Genomic DNA, 20,315 nt, shown 5'->3' with positions numbered 1-20,315 from the left:
TAGGTGATTAAATGAAGTACACTCCTAACAGGGTTGTCACTTCATGGTCGCTCAAATAATGTTACTCCATCTAGTTTCTAATAAAGATTGTGATGACAGAGTGTATTTTATAACTAATGCTTTGAAAATGTTTTTAAAAAATACTCTTCAGTTTGTATCAACATTTTATAGTGTTTCAACTTGAAATCTTAGAGAGAACATTCTGGATATCTGATAACTGATCATCATCTCATTTTCTTTTGTTGCACGATAAATATCATGTCATCCAGGTATGGCCTTGACTTAACATAATAATTCTTACTCTGAGAAAGAATTAAAACTTTTGTTTAAAAAAATATTGTTTACTAAAACTATCACTGGTTCTGAATCAAGGTCAGAAACTAGATACAGTGTTTTTATTATTAGTTGTTTATAAAAAACAGTCAGGTCAAACAGAACTGAACTTAATTTCTGGACAGTGAAAAATCCAGTAAATAAAGTTACATTACAATAGCATGTAATGGAACTTAAAAAAATCAAAACTAACAAACAAACAATTAAATTAAATCAAATATACACAACATCTGTGCAGTTTGTGATTAGCTGCAACATGTTAATGTATACAGCAAAATACCACCCTCCCCAACCCCACCAATGACATCTAGCTTGAATTAAGAAACATTATCCCAATTTGGTTGAATTGATTATAGCTATTTTGGTTGCTTGAAAAATTAGGAGATACCTCCCATCTCAGTATTCCAATCTGATAATACACCCTTTGGATAAAATAAGATTTAAAAATATCAAGAATTTTTCTTTTAAATAAAATCATTTTAAAAAAAAAGCTAATGAATATTTTTATTATTTCTATTGATATGGTACATATATGCAATTCTTACAACAATTTTATTTGGTCAAAACTGATGTTGGCAAACTTGGGTAAAATGGATATATAATATCATATACATCTAATCTGAGGCATAGAAGGTAAACCATTAGGTTTTATTCTGTTTCTGCAAATATTGCTTTCTTAAATCTTTTTTGACCCTGCAGTTTCAATTGCTGCAGTTTCGCTGATTAGATAATACAAGTATACACTTTATTATTAGGTGATTTTAATTGTTGTGGTTGCATTCAGAGCCCAAAAAACACAAAAGTCCAACTGTCACAAAACACATGGTTATATGAAAAAAGACTGACATTTACCTTCAGGTTTATAGGGACTTCTTGTCCCAATTCCTTCATGGCTTCCAGGCAGTTCAACCAGGCAAGCACAGGGCCCTGAAAAAAATCCACAAAAACAAGACAATTGTTTACAGGTCAAGACTATACTCAAAGCAGTGTTGTAAACATGAACACAACCCTAAGGTCAAATGGTCGAGTAACCACACTGAAGAATAAATTTACTTACCTTCATAATGATTCATTGAAAATTACAAAGAAAATAAATCAAGGGATTGAAGAAACATGCAAAAAAGACCTTAAGCCAAACCTTAGCACAAATTTGTTATGACTGACCTTGACCTAAATCAATGAGTCAAACAAGTACACAGCAGAAGAACTGACACAGCTTCAAAATAATTCATGCCTAGCATGTAAAACTTAATCAACACCTTGTACAAAAAATAATTCATGCCTAGTATGTAAAACTTAATCAACACCTTGTACAAAAAATAATTCATTCCAAATGTAAAACTTAATCAACAACTTGTACAAATTGGCAATGTAACTGGAAAAAACAAACACATAAGAATTTTTACCTAGCATCTGGCAATAAAAACAATTTAAGATTTTCTTTGAAAAAGATCAAAAAGCATGTGCTTCACCTTTTTTAAAACAAAATTGGTTGTCATTTGGGATTTAATTGTCTGTATCTCAGAAGATAACTTTTCATTTGTAACAATTTAATAAATTTATGCTTTTCAAGAAGGTGTGCCTCTCACCAAGTCAGTATGCAGCTTTGTTTGGATTGTTATAAAGTAAAAAGAGTCAAATTATTGCATAAGAAGTCCATCAAACTTTTCTAAACATAATGTACTAAATAAAAATTAGTTTGTCCAAACATATGATTGAAATAAAGATGACGGATTCTTTAAATGATATCAAATTGTTGTTGTTTTGTTGGTTTGATACCATTTTTTAGCACATGATAGGCTATACATGGCAGCCAGTATGTCTCGTGAAGGAAGAACCAGGGAAAACACCATGAAGAACCACCAATCAAAGGGAAGCTACTGGCAAGCTTTCTCAAATACCCACATTGTCTGAGCCCAAGATTCAAACTCATGAAGACAGGGGTGAGATGTACCAATCAGCCACCTGGGTTCCCGGTATCTAACTGTAAATCACTCATTACATTTTTTTGTCTCAGTTTTTCCACTTGTAGTCTTTATTCCTTGGCTGTTTAAATGTTATTCGGTAGAGTTGACCATCCTCTCCATAGTGAAGCTGCCATTGGTGATGCGATGACTTGTATTTATCTCTCCACCATGGAATAAATGTGGAGGGATTAAGTCCCCACAGCAAAGTGTGGGGAATCAAAAAAGTGTGTTACTATTATACATACCTTGTCATCTGTCGCACCTCGGCCATAAAGTTTATCATCCTTTTCTGTGAGAACAAAAGGCTCTGTGTCCCATCCATCTGCCTGTATAAAATCATTGTAATTTCTTAACAGACTAGAAAATATTGGCTACATAAAGAGAGTATAATTCTTTGCTGATACTGTGTAACTCTATAAATAAAACTCTGCTCTGATACAAAAAGTTTGGATCATTTATTGAGGTGGCTACTATACACACTTGCATAAGTATATGACACCTTGTTGTTACTAGGTTTTAATGTATATCATCGTAAGCTTTATAGGCTGAGGCACTACTACAACTTTTACTTTGCACTTTATATATATACATATATATATATATATATATATATATATATATATATATATATATATATATATATATATATGTGTGTGTGTGTGTGTGTGTGTGTGTGTTTTCTCCAGCTTTCCAATTTAAGGGCTCACTCAATTTAATTTTTATGGTTCCCTTCTCACTCCCCTGCCTTTTATTTCAACATTAATTATGAACTTATTAAATGCAGTGTTCTCCCTTGGCCAAACTAGAGGTATCAGTCTTACAACAGGTTTGTGTCAACTTGTAAGTTACCCATACAGATTTCTAAACACTCTATGTATTTCTAATGGGCTAGCATCCTGCTTGTTGAAACAGTTCATTGACTACTATCCATTAGTTCCCTAAGATTAGCAAGATAACACTTTACACAAATAATGCTTTGTACACTGTGCAGATTGTACAGGTATCTATCACATACGATGCATGATTCCAGTATATTGCACAAATGCACAAGGCAAGAGGCACTATGCTTTGATAGGAATGAACATGATAAGGCAACAGTTAAAGTGATATTTCTGTTTCTGTTTAAGATGCTCAAATGTTATATTTTTAATTTTTGTTAAAATACAATAAATCGTTAAAGAACCTAAATAGAGATAAAAAAATGCAAATCAGAATGCATCTTCACTTAATGAGCAACACCTTCCCATAGGAATTACAGTGAATGGCAATTTACTGCAAACAACTAAGCAATACGTTGATGCAATCAAAGTATCAAGGTGCTGACTGTTGACCAATCAAAGTATCAAGGTGCTGGCTGTTGAACAATCAAAGTATCAAGGCGATGTCTACTGACCAATCAAAGTAACAAGGTGATGGCTATTGACCAATCAAAGTAACAAGGAGCTGGGTTCTGACCAATCAAAGTATCAAGGTGCTGGATGTTGACCAATCAAAGTATCAAGGTGCTGGCTGTTGACCAATCAAAGTATCAAGGTGCTGGATGTTGACCAATCAAAGTATCAAGGTGCTGGATGTTGACCAATCAAAGTATCAAGGTGCTGGCTGTTGACCAATCAAAGTATCAAGGTGCTGGCTGTTGACCAATCAAAGTATCAAGGTGTTGGCTGTTGACCAATCAAAGTATCAAAGTGCTGGCTGTTGACCAATCAAAGTATCAAGGTGCTGGCTGTTGACCAATCAAAGTATCAAGATGCTGGCTGTTGACCAATCTAAGTATCAAGGTGCTGGCTGTTGACCAATCAAAGCACCAATATGCTGGCTGTTGACCAATCAAGATATCAACGAGTATCAAGGTGTTGGCTGTTGACCAATCAAAGTATCAAGATGCTGGCTGTTGACCAATCAAAGTATCAAGGTGCTGGCTGTTGACCAATCAAAGTATCAAGGTGCTGGCTGTTGACCAATCTAAGTATCAAGGTGCTGGCTGTTGACCAATCAAAGTATCAAGGTGCTGGCTGTTGACCAATCAAAGCATCAAGGTGCTGGCTGTTGACCAATCAAAGTATCAAGATGCTGGCTGTTGACCAATCAAAGTATCAAGGTGCTGGCTGTTGACCAATCAAAGCACCAATATGCTGGCTGTTGACCAATCAAGATATCAACGAGTATCAAGGTGCTGGCTGTTGACCAATCAAAGTATCAAGATGCTGGCTGTTGACCAATCAAAGTATCAAGGTGCTGGCTGTTGACCAATCAAAGCACCAATATGCTGGCTATTGACCAATCAAGATATCAACGAGTATCAAGGTGCTGGCTGTTGACCAATCAAAGTATCAAGATGCTGGCTGTTGACCAATCAAGATATCAACGAGTATCAAGGTGCTGGCTGTTGACCAATCAAAGTATCAAGATGCTTGCTGTTGACCAATCAAAGTATCAAGGTGCTGGCTGTTGACCAATCAAAGTATCAAGGTGATGGCTGTTGACCAATCAAAGTACCAAGGTGCTGGCTGTTGACCAATCAAAGCACCAATATGCTGGCTATTGATCAGAATGCATGCAATGAAGGTTATCATGGTGCTGCAACCACCTCTGATAATCAAGAGTGATAACAAAATGTTCAAATTAGCTGCTGTTGTGGACATACTCGATGTCAAATGGGCGAAACTGTTACTGCTGCACAGCCTACATACCTTTAATACTATCTGGCTAAACTGTGCACGAAATGGTGTACAAGCATGCAGTACTCCAAAAATCACAACAGAATAGTTGACAGTGTATATGTGTGCTAAATGTGATATACAATGTATCCCAATGTGTGTTTAAGCCATACAACATGCAGATAGGACTACAGAAAGAATATTACCCTATAGCATTTCTTGGTAATTGCTTTATTTGTTTGCCTTTTCAGACTGTTGGTCACAAATCACAGTGAACATTCATGTTTTTATATTTACTATTATGACCGGTTTACTACAGGTAAAACCCGTTATAACATGATAATCTGGGTCCAAAGAATAACAGCTCGATATAAGTGGGATTGCATTAACAAATTTTTCAAAAAACTTCCCCATAGAAAATGTGCAATGAAATGTCATCAGTTTTACCTAACCTTTTGATCATATATCGTTTGTTTTTGTTTGCCAGGTCAAATATACCTCAGTTCTGAATTGTATACATGCCAATATGGTGGAAACGGTGCATAGTGAAGTTAAGGCAACATTAAATGCAGTGATGGGATTAAAAATCTGCTAGGGATATGAATAATAGGCTTTTCCTAGAGCATTTATTTAGGGTGTTAAAAAGAGAGGTCACCTTAAATAAAAAAATGGTAGTCATGCTGCCATCGCATTATAACAAACTGTGTCATAACAGGTTTTACCTGTATTTGCCACAAATAAAAATCTTCAATTAGAAAGTTGGGTTGTTTTCCTTCATTACCTTAATTTGTGCTGCATACAGTAAGCAAAATAAAGCCCATTTTCATTTGAATTATTTTCAAAGCAAAGAAAACTTTTACAATATATAAGCATTCAATTTTAGAGTTTACAATTTTACCAAGAATCTATGAAATCTGGCACACAATATGTATTTTACTGGAACAAATATGACTGAGGCAGACTTTGTGTACAGTATTTACAGATAACTGCATTTGTAGGAGTTCATATTTTCCTATATAAACATAGCAACCTCTGACTGCATGTTAGAACAACTTTTCTTTTAACTGGAGTGAATTAAACAGTACTAATAAATAAAGAGAATTAACAGTACTAATAATAAAATGGAATTAACATCAGTAATAAAATTAGGTAAATCTGCCTTGTGCAATCCAACAAAATTGTGAACTCCTCTGTTTTAGAAACTTAATGCATTGTACCTTTTCTGTTGTAGAAACTTAATGCATTGTACTTTTCTGTTAAAGAAACTTAATGCATTGTACCTTTTCTGTTACAGAAACTTAATGCACTGTACCTTTTTTGTTATAGAAACTTAATGCATTGTACCTTTTCTGCTGGTTGCACATCGAGATGACCATAGATAAGCAATGTCTTTTTGTTTGGGTCATTTCCTAGCTCTCCAAGTAGAATTGGGGGCAGAGGGATCTTGGTCCCATCAGGCAGGGACTGGTCCCCTAATTCCTCCAACTGACATGTAGCCCCAAGTTTCTCCAGTTCCTAAGAAGAAATAATTATAACAGAATATATGAGAAAACCTCTAAGAATATTATGTCTCAACAATCATAAAGGAAGATAAGCAAACATCTTATGAATATTGTCACAAAAATAAATTGTCAGAGTACAAGGAAACATTTCAAAGATTATGTCACAATAATAAAATGTAATGAAGCATAAGGGAACATCTCAAACAATATTGTCATAATAAATTGTAAGGCTCTAAATAATGTGTGTGTTTCCAATTGCACTGGTTTTAAAATTAGGATAGGTAGGTAGATATTTTTTAAATCTTTTTAAACATTATACATATTATAGCGATTAGTAAATACAATGTACTAAAATACAATGTACTAAGCAATTCAAGTAATGGGCAAAACCAGCTCAGTTTGATACAAAATTCAATTTCAGGAATTTTTTTAACCCTAGGAAAAAGTGCTAGGGTCAGCTATGAGAAACAGGGACAGTCAGCAAACCGGAAACACACATTTTTTCCCCCAGCCTAATTGACATTAAAGGAACATCTCAAAGAAAATTGTCACAACAATAAATTGTAATGGAGCATAATGGAACATCTCAAAGAATAGTATGTCTCAAAAGAGATACAAACTTTAGCAAGCAAAATAACTTTTATACACAAAATTTTGCACTAGCTAAAATTATATAACTATATATTTATGATAGAAATACTGATTCTGCCCAAATAGAAGTATGGATGGATGGATGGATAGAGGAGACAGGCATGCATGGATAGACAGGTGCATATACATATGTATGTATGTAATAACATTTTCAGCACCTCACCACAGTACTGTAGTATATATATGGTGCTAACTGAATATAAAGTTTTAAGACTGTAAAATGAATTCCACAAAAATTTAGGAAAACAAAGCCTTCCAATAAGTCAGCTATACTTAGTTATGTGTTTACACAAGACAGCATGCAAGTACTGTACATATAGGTTTTCAATCATAATTTTATTATTATTATCAGCATGCAAGTACTGTACTTTCTGGTTTTCAATTATAATTTTATTATTATTATTATCAGCATGCAAGTACTATACATACTGGTTTTCAATTATAATTTTATTATTATTATCAGCATGCAAGTACTGTACGTATGGGTTTTCAATCATAATTTTATTATTATTATTGGTATGCAAGTACTGTACGTATGGGTTTTCAATTATAATTTTATTATCATTATTGGCATGCAAGTACTGTACGTATGGGTTTTCAATTATAATTTTATTATTATTATCAGCATGCAAGTACTGTACATATTGGTTTTCAATTACAATTTTATTATTATTATCAGTATGCAAGTACTGTACATATTGGTTTTCAATTACAATTTTATTATTATTATTGGCATGCAAGTACTGTACATATGGGTTTTCAATTATAATTTTATTATTATTATCAGCATGCAAGTACTGTACATATTGGTTTTCAATTACAATTTTATTATTATCAGTACTTCACTAAAATGCTATTCTGCTGCAGTGCTGAAACACATTTTTTCAAGAATGTAGTGATGCTAAGCCGCTAAAGACCCAGTCACATTATACTGACACTAAGTCAACTAGTCCTAACACTAACCTCTTAATGCTGAGCTGCTTGTACCATTTTTATAAGTCTTTGGTACAATTCAGCTGGGGTTCAAACCTCAACCTCCTGCAATCAAGGCAGATGCTCTAACTACTTGGGCCACCAGAGAAGTTGAAACTTTACTAGCCATCAAACAATTAAAATTACGAAAACTTGTCTGAATGGAAAGTTACTAGCCTCTGGTTTGTGGACAACAGCATATTTTGAGTCCTGCTATGGTGTGAGTTACTGTTAAGTTGGTATGGTTCATATATTGTTGAATTTTTGCACAAGTTTTATTTTGTGATCACCTATTTCTTTATCTGTTACTAACTTTTTTTAATATGGGATCAACATATATTATTACACTGTAAGTGGGTTCATGAGTTTTATGGGTGTGGATTAGCGAAGTAGTATCATGTGTGTGTGTGTGTGTATGTTTGTTGCATGACAGACGAAAAAATTATCAGATTTTCACACAGTCTCATCATTTCCAGCCTGACCACACTGGATGGTCCAAACCTGTCCACACCTGAATATGATGATTACCTGCTTGCAATGTATATGATTAACTTGATTATTATTATCTGCCTATAATAACTGACTGCGCCAGTGGCTTAGCGGTTAGAGCGTCTGCCCCGGATGCAGGAGGTCATACCAAAGACTTCTAAAAGTGGTACTAACAGCTGCCTCGCTAGGTGCTCAGCATTAAGAGGTTAGTGTTAGGACTGGTCGACCTGGTGTCAGGATTATGTGACTGGGTGGGACAACATGCTACATGTCTGCGGCTTGATGTCCCAGTGCTAGACATCACTATAAACTGCCACATTGCAGACATCGTAGCAATATGACAAAAGCTGTTAAAGCTACATTAAAAATCTAAATCACAAAAACACACACCTGTCTGTAATATATATGATTACCCTCAACATGATAATTAAATATTTGTGAGATGCATAACTACCTATATATGATGATTACCTGTTATTAATGTATATTACCTGTTATTAATGTATATTACCTTCAATATGATTATTACCTGTTTGCTATGTGCATGACTACCTTGAATCTCATTACCTGTTTGTAATGTACCTTGAATATGATGACTACCTCTTTGTGATGTAAATGATTAATGGTTCAAGTCTCAGGTTCAGCTGATGTGGGTATGTGAGAAGCTTGACTGTAGCTTCTCATGGGTCGGTGGTTCTTTCTGGGGTTTTCCCGGGTTCTTCCTCCACCATCTATACTGGCACCATGTATAGCCTATTTTGTGCTGAAAAGTAGCATTAAACCCTACAACAACAACAACAAAAATCTTGAATATGACAATTACCTGTTTATAATGTACACTAATTCCTTGAATATGATGATTACCTGTTTGTAATGTACACTAATTCCTTGAATATTTGTAATTTATATGATTACCTGTTTGTAATGTATATGTCATTGATTACCTTGAATATTATTACCTGTTTGTAATGTATATTACCTTGAATATGATGATTATCTGTTGGTTATGTGCATGACTACCTTGAATACGATTACCTGTTTTTCATGTATATGACTGCCTTAAATATGATGATTACCTGTTTGTGATGTACATGATTACCTTGAATTTATGATTTCCTGATGGTTATGTAGATCATTACCTTCAGTATGATGACTACCTGTTTGTGATGTACATGATTGCCTTGAATATGATGACTACCTATTTATGAAGTATATAATTATCTTGAATATGATTACCTGTTAGTAATGTATATGATTACCTTGAATATGATGATTACCTGTTCATAATATATATGATTACCTTGAATCTGATGATCACCTGTTCGTGATCTACATGATTACCTCTTTGTAATGTACAGGATTAAATTGATTATGATAACTGTTTGCAATGAACATGATTACCTTAAATATGATGATTACCTGTTTGTGATGTGCCTGGCAATATTGTACATGTTAAATAAGTGTTCGTAATCCAATACCTGTATGGTGTGAGAAAAACTATTGACAAAAGTAGGTGACAGTGAAAGTCTAGTGACTGGTTTCATAACAAGTTAAAGCCCAGATAATTTAATGTTAATATCAATAATATTTTTGTGAACTATGTTTCTAAATGTCAAATTCAGGGCAGCTTTTAAGTGGATTATTAATAAATACATTACCGTTTTTGTCCATTCTACCATTCGATTGATCTCTTGTCTCACTTGTGGCCATGCTGACACACTCTTTATGGCCACTGCATCTGAGAGCCGCTGAATGTACTTCTCCTTGTTGGCATCAATGTGCCTATGATAATAATAATAATAATAATAACAATAATAATAATGATAATAATAATAGAATCAATCTTCAGTAGCCCCAAGTATCCAAGATCTATGTCGATGGCTGCAATGTACATGTCAATAAGAACCATACTTATTAGGTAAGATGTAAGTGTGAAGCTATGGGGGATTATTCTTTATTTTTACATTCCTTAATTTAAATGTAACTAAATGCAGAGTATACTACCCTGTTCTGACCAGTATATACCTGCCAACCCTCAAAAGACCCTTCCAACAGGCCAACCCTAAAAAGACAGCAGTCTATATATTTCTGCAAATTAGACCAAATTTCAATGTGATGCCATTTGTTATGTATCTATGTTTTTTGTAACTCCTGGTTCATTACTGAGTCTATATTATGTGTACTTTTTGTTCATGACTAAGTTGTAACAATCATCTCAAGACAAGACATTAGTTCATTTTTGTACATGGGTATAAAATTCTATTTAGCATGATGATTCTGTAGGATCTATAAATAGTTGCTGATGACCATTAATAATAATATTAATAATAAAACCTGTTGACAACTTTGGTGTTATTTCTCATTTGCTGGTGAGTCAGGTAGGTTCTTAGAAGAATTAAGTTATTTTCAACTGGATGAGTTAGGTCAGATGGGTTCATTTAAGATATGAGATTTTCACAACGTGTCTTGTAGCTAGTAGTAGTCAAATGCATTTCCATCCCTTATGCTTGTATAAAAGCATGTGAAGATGGCCAATTTTGGTCAGTCATATTTCATATGTTCTTCCTGTAACATGAGTTTGAAGACATATTTAATGCTGTGTTTAGATATTATTTGAGAGGAAACATTTGTTTGAATTATTCATTGGAACTACAATGTACTCATTGGACTAAAATATTATTCTGGTAATATAGTGAAATATTGAAAGGAGTTTTGGAGAATGCCATTTTGATACATTAGGACCACTGGCTGACATTTGAGTATCTGAAATAATCCTGATATTTTTTAATTTATTCACGTGGCAATGGCAATCATCTCACCTGATGTGAGCAAGTTTGGGGGTTGAGGTGGGTAGCTGAACTTGTGACTCATGGATTATGAATCAGACAATCTACCAACAGAGCTACTCACGACGACACAATTTGACAACCAAAGAATGTTAGGTCTAAGCATGTTCCCTATTCAAACACTGCAGAAACCACTTGGCTGCAGTGTTGACTAGATATTGTACTATGAGTAAAGCCAACTTAAATGGCCTTTTCTCAAACCCTACCTGTTGGAAATTGATAAGTAATAATTTAGCTTCTCACTCATAAGAAATAACATATTTTGACTCTTTAAGAGCTGATGCTGATGAGCCAAAATTAATGTTTACAAGCCTGACTTTGCCCAATGCCATTTCTAACATTGCAAGATCAAGTGATCCATGATCATGCAGCCTACATTCTGGTTGGTGTTAGAGGTAAAGCAATTACCGGTATATGATGCAAGCAGCCCAAGTAGAGAAAAGATTATGTTACGACTGTGTTCGATTTCATACACCATAGGACTTGCTGATCATGTGACCAAGAAAACTGATGGAAATGCAGAGAAGAATTTGTCCGCATATACAGCTCACAGTGGACTTAAAAAAGTCAAAATTGTTTGAATTGTCACGTTTTAAAAGATAATTATTCTCTTCAATTTCTAGCATGCTGGGTTTGATACCAGATTGCTTAATTTTGCTAGCCAATTTCTAATGTGACCACTTGATGCAATACAGCCTGATTTTGACAAATTCAATGTTTTAGATAAGGAACACATGCTGACCTCCCAGCTCAACATACATGTTAAGTGCCCAAGTATCTTAAAGGGTTTGTCTGAGTTTCCTTTGACCATTACCCCTCATGTTAGATATATTGACATTTATGTTGAGGTGTGACCTCAGAGTTAATTGCCTATAAACCCAGGTTCATCAAGTAAATAGCATGTGACAATTGGGTTATTTTGGTATCACATGACAACCATGTTGAGATGTGCTCTTTTGGTATCACATGACAACCTTGTGACAATTGGGTTCTTTTGGTATTATATGACAACCATGTTGAGATTTGCTCTCTTTGATGAATCTGACTTTCTCCAAAGTGACATGTGCTATAAGCGTAACTGCAGAAAGGAATATGAGCACAAAAAGTTTAAATTATATATTACACGCCATAGTTATAATAACAGGTATTAAATATGTGTATTTATTTTGCTATTAACCTGGATCTGCAGCTGGTAAAAATTCTTTCCACAAACGGACACAATCCATGTGGATAAGTACCATTATACAAAACATGCTGACAAATTATTTATTTACAGCAACCACTTTAATTAGTCTACATGTCTAACTTTCACTGAATGATCGTGAAGTTCACAAATTCTGCAATGATCGTGACATTGTGTTCACTCTGATCGCTGTATTACATCACTCTCAGATTCTTTTAAAAAATTTTGTAAAGAGCAAATGAGTTGTCCTTTTTCTTATTTGATGTGTTTTGAAGATTAAAAAAATCCTGCTTTTTTAATATTTTTCAGTCGTATAACATCCAGGAGTCACATCGATAGAGATTGTTTTGCTTAACATCAGGCACCATTTTTTTATGTATAGACTGGTCCAATCCCTAAATACTTTACCAAATAAAATGAATTAAGCAAGTTAAATTAAAGAGACCCATACATTTTCTTTGAAATGTGTCATATGCAGCTGCTATAAATAGTGCTCAGCATTGAGAGTTTAGTGTTAGGACTGGTCAGCCTGGTGTCGGGACAATGTGACTGGGTGGGACATCATGCTAAATGTCTGTGAAATGATGCCCCAGTGCTAGGCATCACTATAAACTGCCACATTGTAGACATTGTTGCAATATGACTAAAAAAATTGTTAAAGCTACATTAAAAATCCAAATCACACACACACATATACACACACACACACACACATATACACACACACACACATATATATATATATATATATATATATATACACACACACACACACACATAAACAGAATGAGTGATATGGACCTTTAACGTAGCTTTAAAAAGGTTTCAGTCATATCACTATAAACAGAAAAAAAAAGGAAGGCACATGTAGGTCAATGTCAGACAATTCTATTCTTATGCATCTTAGAATATTCTCAAATTTATATAATGTGTTGGGCTAATGAGATGATAATGGAAATGACAACACAGCTTTTAAAACTTTATTTTATTTTTAATGTATCAAAAAAAGCAGAATCCATACACAGGCAGGCATAAGATATAATAAGGTGAAAAAAAGTGTAATGATTATACCAAAAGTGTAATGGCTGGCATGTATGAAAACTATCTCTTCATTAATTTTTAGAAACGTGACGGACTTCAATATTTTTAAATTTTTGTACAACAACATTGGAAAGGGGTTAGTATTATGTTGCTATCACAGGACTAATGGACCTCTGATGTTATGGGCATGTCGGCTGCAAGAAATGGGTAGTCATGTGACCAGCAATGCAAATGAAGAATACCAAGTCAAATTTCAAAAACATTCAAGTTAACTAAAGACATAACAAAATAGTTTGTGTGCAATTTCTATATATTTTATGAAGGTAAAGTACCATGTAACGTCGTTCAAGTTTACTGCTATTAAGTGGCTACCTTATGCTACCACTAAGTGGTGTCAGCAAATTCCAACTTCTCAATGACAATTCGTTCTGACCCACAACCCAACATAAATTAAAAAATATCTAATATGGGGTTGGAAGGGTGAGAGGAAAATCTAACATGGGATAGGAAGGGTTAGGTGAGCCAAAATATTTAGAATTCTTCACAACTAAGTTTTCGAGGTCATTGAAATAGGTATGCCAGCAAGTTCTTCCTTGCCATTAAGACAAAAACATTAGTACCCACCTGAGTAAGAGGTGGAGGCAGCCAATGATTCTTTGAGAAATAAATTCCTGCCCCAAAAGTAGCTAGAAAAATATATTCTTGCTGTGATTTGTAGAACCAAATAAATACTTAGACAATATCCATTATACAGTAGAACCTGTCCTGATAGACCACCCCTTCTACCCCAAAAGGTATGGTCTCTCATGACAGGTGGTCTCTCTTTACAGGTCATTATGTTATATGATGAATCAATCTCTGCTTTGATGTCATGGTCTCTCAAGACAAGTGGTCTTTCATAGCTGTGGTCTTTCAAGACAAGTTTAACTGTATTAGTTAAACAAATATATATATGTTATTTTCAGCTGGAAAAAAATATACCCTGGTTCGAAAGGAAATTGCAGGTTTGCACCACATCCTATTCCTGATATTGTTTGGGGTCTTAGTTACTTAAACTGCACATCTACTTAGACCAACAAGTAGTTCTCCACATTTCTACAAAAAAAGGCGGGGGACTACTTGTCAGTCTATATGTCAACAACACTGGATCCAAATGGGTTTATAGTTCTACAATATAAGACATCCACCCTGACATTTATGTTATTTGGGTTGACCCAAACAACATAAATATTAGGGTTGACATCTCACATTATATGACTATAGTTTGTTCCAAACCGCATTGCGAATGATATCCATGTCTGTAGCTTGGTGAATTTTCATGTTAGCATCATTAAATGTAAGTACAATTATTTATTCATTTTGCTCATCATTAAATGTAAGTACAATTATTTATTCATTTTGCTCATCATTAAATGTAAGTACAATTATTTATTCATTTTGCACATCATTAAATGTAAGTACAATTATTCATTTAGCACATCATTAAATGTAAGTACAATTATTTATTCATTTTGCTCATCATTAAATGTAAGTACAATTATTTATTCATTTTGCACATCATTAAATGTAAGTACAATTATTCATTTAGCACATCATTAAATGTAAGTACAATTATTTATTCATTTTGCTCATCATTAAATGTAAGTACAATTATTTATTCATTTTGCACATCATTAAATGTAAGTACAATTACTTATTCATTTTGCACATCATTAAATGTAAGTACAATTACTTATTCATTTTGTACATCATTAAATGTAAGTACAATTATTTATTCATTTTGCACACCATTAAATCTAAGTACAATTATTTATTCATTTTGCACACCATTAAATGTAAGTACAATTACTTATTCATTTTGCACATCATTAAATGTAAGTACAATTATTTATTCATTTTGCACACCATTTCCAGCACCATTTGTATTGATAAACTTCATAACACTTGCCACTCATTACATGCCAAGAAAGGGTGGTCTATTTATGTCAAATTCTCCAATGTTGCAAGAATTGGTTTGTTTATTAAGAAGTGATCTGCTTTCCTATTTGGCCATAATGTAGTTGTCTCCCTTTGATTTCTTTGCATTATAAAAAATTTACTCTTCTACAACTTAGGACTAACATGGTGAATTACACATACACATACCAGTCTTTTTTTGCATGTAGTGAACAAACAGTGTTGTACTGTATGTAAATATAATGTTTAAATAATTCATGCACAAAACAAATTCATTATTTTAATTACTTTTAGAAATGCTTAAGTGACATTTCAGTGAGAAACTGATGTAGATACCATTCATGATGCTGTGTGGAATGATCATTGTTGAATGTGGGTGTCAAGGACGGCAAAGGGTAGGGGGAGATAACCAAAGCAAACATACCAAAATATGTACAGAACTGTTCAGTATGGAAATGTTTGAAAATCTGAATGAGTGGGTACACACTATGGCAATTTTACTAACAGTTTGTGTATAATACAAATGACCATAGAAGAGAAGAAATATTAATGAAAATAATTTCTGGGCCCATTACGCAGTTCTATTCAAGATATTAGAATAGAGAAAAACTGTATCAATCGTCCATGTAATGAAGTGCAATTATTAATTTTTGTATGACCCTGTTAGATATAATTCTTCAGCCTCGTTTTCATGCAGAAGATGCAAACTGAAGTTGAAAATCACTCAGTATACAAAATATTATAGACAGTTATTTAATCAATTATAAATAAAGTATTGATTTGGAACAATATCTTTTTTGTTTATCTTCTGTTGAACTGTTTCATTTGGCCTGCTATACATATATAAGAAGGTCACTCGCACTTCAATTCGTGACAAATTATGTTGTAATTTGTATTGTACAATTTTAATTTGGGATAAATTATCTTGGTGGTAAGCTAGTCTTACATGTAAGACCCTGATGCTGATATTTATGTTTTGGGCGTCAGGTTCTTACAACCTAACTAACAGTGCTGTGTAGTGTTTTGATGTCGACTAACATCGTAACGAAATTCAAATTTTTCAGGAATATCTCACACAACTGGCAACTAAAATAATGGCACTTTTCTACAAAGTAAAGTCATAATGTTTTAGTCAGACTTTATTTACTCTGATGTCTTTTCTCTAATAAATTAAAATTCTCACAAAAGAAATGGACCTGTTTTCAAGTTTCATTGGCCTACATTTCAGTTGACTGGAAAGCAATGAAAGTCAGGAATGCCAAAATCGGGTTATGGTGAAATATTACTCTTTAACGGCATGAATAAAAATAAAATATGCCTATTGGAACTGTAAGGCAACGTTTCGTTTTGTTCAAGAAACATATCCGCCACATGAACCTACTTAAACATACTTTGGCATACATCAACTACCGCTGCATTGCAACAAATTCAAATGTATGTCAACGGAACATGAAAATGCATCCATTTGCTAGTGTCATAGTTTCATTTACCCAGGATAAAGAAAGCACAGTAAGTATATTAATTATACATAAATTAGTGGAAGAGTGTCAATATATGCTGCAAAATGTGTGAAATATTCCTGAAACATGACTACTCGTTCCGATGTCAACAAGATCGGAACACGCTACACAAGGCCGTTATTTGGATAGTAAGACATGGCACTAAAACAAATCCAAACATGTGCTATCTCTTACATTGTAAGACTAGGTAGTGAGCTAGTGCTAGGTAGTAAGCCATATTGTTATTCGTATCTATTCTTATTAGACAGTTAAAAAATATCTATCGTACCTATTCCTTATTAGACAGTTAATAAGTTTCTTTAATTATGTTTTTTTTCTTTTCGTGTTTTGCATGCTGGTGTTAATTTTAAATGGTGTCGGCGAATTCCAACGTTTCGATAGGCAATGGACTCTGACCCCACATCATAACATAAACGTCCAAATATAAAAAATGGGGTGGCAAGGCAAGGTCAGCCGAAACTCAGACTAGGCCATTTAATGGAGCTAAAAGTATATAATATGTTTTGTACTAAGTACTGAAAATGAATTTGGTACTTTTAGCATCATTTAATAACGTTGATATGCAAATATAATGAGTTACGACATCGCAGTTAGGTGTACCAACGTCGTCACATATACCCATTTTGTAATTGATATATGGTGTTCACTTACTGAAAAAGAGCGTCCATTCCTTCTCCTGCAGCAATACTGAAGTAATAATGAAGAAAGTACCTCTGGCCACGCAATAACAAACCTGGTTTCGATTTGCATGTGACAAATCTTCGCACGTGAGGGTTAATCAACTGGAAACAGGGGCGAATCATTTCTTGTTAGCTTGCTGTACTTACCTCCCTTTATGGGTCATCTACAGGCCATTATTTTGCTCAAGAATCAACTTGAACATAATACTATGAAATGCAAATATATTTTCACAATTAGCATTTTGAAGCGAAATATTTATTCATTTATTTATTTTTTATGTTAGGTTGTCTTGTGGTAGCCGTTATGCATCACCTGTATGCAGTACTTTAAGAAAGTATTTTCGGCATTTACTTGTGATTATCTGAAGTTGTTGTTTTTTACAGGAAAGAATTTATTAATAATCATCATCCATAATACTACTCTTTCTGCAGGAAGTGAATGGTAATCAGTCTCCATAACATTACTCTTTCTGCAGGAAGTGAATGGTAATCAGTCTCCATAACATTACTCTTTCTGCAGGAAGTGAATGGTAATCAGTCTCCATAACATTACTCTTTCTGCAGGAAGTGAATGGTAATCATTATCCATATATTTACTCTTTCTGCAGGAAGTGAATGGTAATCATTATCCATATATTTACTCTTTCTGCAGGAAGTGAATGGTAATCATTATCCATATATTTACTCTTTCTGCAGGAAGTGAATGGTAATCATTATCCATAACATTACTCTTTCTGCAGGACGTGAATGGTAATCATTATCCATAACTTTAGTCTTTCTGCAGGAAGTGAATGGTGGTCATTATCTATAACATTACTCTTTCTGCAGGAAGTGAATGGTAATCATTATCCATAACATTACTCGTTCTGCAGGAAGTGAATGGTAATCATTCTCCATAACATTGCTCTTTCTGCATGAAGTGAATGGTAATCATTATCCATAACATTACTCTTTCTGCAGGAAGGAATTGATCATCGTCCTTAATAGTACTCTTTCTGCAGGAAGGTATTGACTCGTAATCATCATGGATGATACTCTTTCTGTAGGAAGGAAATGGACTTCCTACCGCTCTTTCAGCTTTCTCAGTTATTGTACATATATTCTGGCAAATAAATGGAGACTGACCTGTTTGCCAGTTGCAGAATAAAGAAGAAGGCATTAAATTATCAATAATACGCATATAAATATACCAATGATAATCGATATTAGATTTGTTATTTGTACATTTCGGAAATCACTGATGACTAAAGGTTCAAATGTAAGCGTGATAGGATGATATATGTACTTACGGACAAACATTGCAAAGCACTAGTACACCCAAAGTGTATCGAATAGAACTCAGAGAAATAAAGAAAAGAAACTGAGAATCACAAGAATCAATAAATGTAATGCAGAGATGAAGCAATTACGGAGAAAGTTGTCAAAGAAATGAAGAAGAAATTAACAAGAGAGCAAATGGGCAACTCACAGTAACTCCCCAGTTAACCAGGACAAATATTTAAAAGAGATTAAAAAATATACTATTCAAAAACTATTTCAAATATAGGCCATTATGGATAGCTACACTTTAAAACTGAAAACGGACAACACAGGTAACACATACAGAACACAAACTGACATCAAATTTTGGCTGATTTAACTGTGCTGAATGGGTGACAACAACCAGATGAGAAACATCTCGTTGGCATTCAATAAATCAAACAGTACCGGAGAAAGTAATATTTATACACACGTTTTCCGTTTACTTTGAGATAAGAAAATCTTTGTATGAATGTGTAATAACATTACCTGATGATTCAACCAACTAATAAAACAATTTAACATAAACCGCAACTAGAATTAAGAGTTAAGATACAGGAATGGAAAAAAGAATCTAAAAGAATAAACGGTTCATCAGGGTTTTCGACAGTATATACCTGCCAGCAGTAATAAGGGGATCTAACGCATGTACATTAGCCCATATGTTTAAGTGAGGAAGCACTTGAAATCCTATGTTTAAGTAAGGAAGCACTTGAAATCCTATGTTTAAGTAAGGAAGCACTTGAAATCCTATGTTGCATTTGTCCATAGTCTAACATGGAAATGGTATTAGAGGGCAGGCCCAATCGTTGTGTACTTGGTTGTCTTTTAAATCTTCATACAGAAAATTATATGCGTTTGTTTGACATTCCAAATTTCAATATAAACAGGGCCAAGGACCTATGGCCTCGAACTCTCGCAATGAACTGATCATCTTTCAACCCATTAAGGGGCTGTTATTAGGTTGAGATTTAAATCTAAGCACACACTCTACTATCCAGCACCCGCTTTTTGATTACAATCCAAACATCACAAAAGAAGTATAGTGGGATATCGTAGCCTCACGTAGACCTCGATGTTAAATTATGAGGTTGTACCGTAGCCTCAAGATTGATAGCCTCACGTAGACTTCTATGTTAAAATAGGGGTTGTATCGTAGCCTCAAACGGAAAATGGAACAGGGTCGGACAGTCTAGCCTCAAATGTTTTATATAAG

The 20,315-nt window shown here is 34.0% G+C and overlaps 1 protein-coding gene across 3 annotated transcripts in view; it reads right to left on the bottom strand.

Annotated features, from left to right (window-relative positions):
- LOC149784928 (cytosolic non-specific dipeptidase-like) overlaps positions 1-20,315 on the bottom strand; it is a 91,603-nt gene that overhangs the window by 45,891 nt on the left and 25,397 nt on the right. For 2 of the 3 annotated variants that reach the window (XR_016425334.1, XM_089978553.1), the window contains exons 1-5: positions 17,772-17,927; positions 10,233-10,356; positions 6,305-6,475; positions 2,546-2,626; positions 1,186-1,260 (exon numbers count right to left, since the gene is read on the bottom strand). Coding sequence is in view for 2 of the 3 variants with exons in the window: in XM_089978553.1 (XP_089834679.1) it covers positions 1,186-1,260; positions 2,546-2,626; positions 6,305-6,475; positions 10,233-10,356; positions 17,772-17,923 (603 nt within the window). In the remaining variant the exon portion in view is untranslated. Of the gene's footprint in view, positions 1-1,185; positions 1,261-2,545; positions 2,627-6,304; positions 6,476-10,232; positions 10,357-17,771; positions 17,928-20,315 lie in introns of those variants that run through there. The other variant, XM_089978554.1, reaches the window with a different exon arrangement.

The sequence above is a fragment of the Sinohyriopsis cumingii genome, chromosome 13 (assembly GCF_028554795.1).
Source record: "Sinohyriopsis cumingii isolate HCF-2022 chromosome 13, ASM2855479v2, whole genome shotgun sequence".
Classification (NCBI taxonomy): Eukaryota; Metazoa; Mollusca; class Bivalvia; order Unionida; family Unionidae; genus Sinohyriopsis; species Sinohyriopsis cumingii.
Note: the sequence above shows the minus strand (reverse complement) of the source record. Positions and strands in the feature narration are given on the sequence as shown.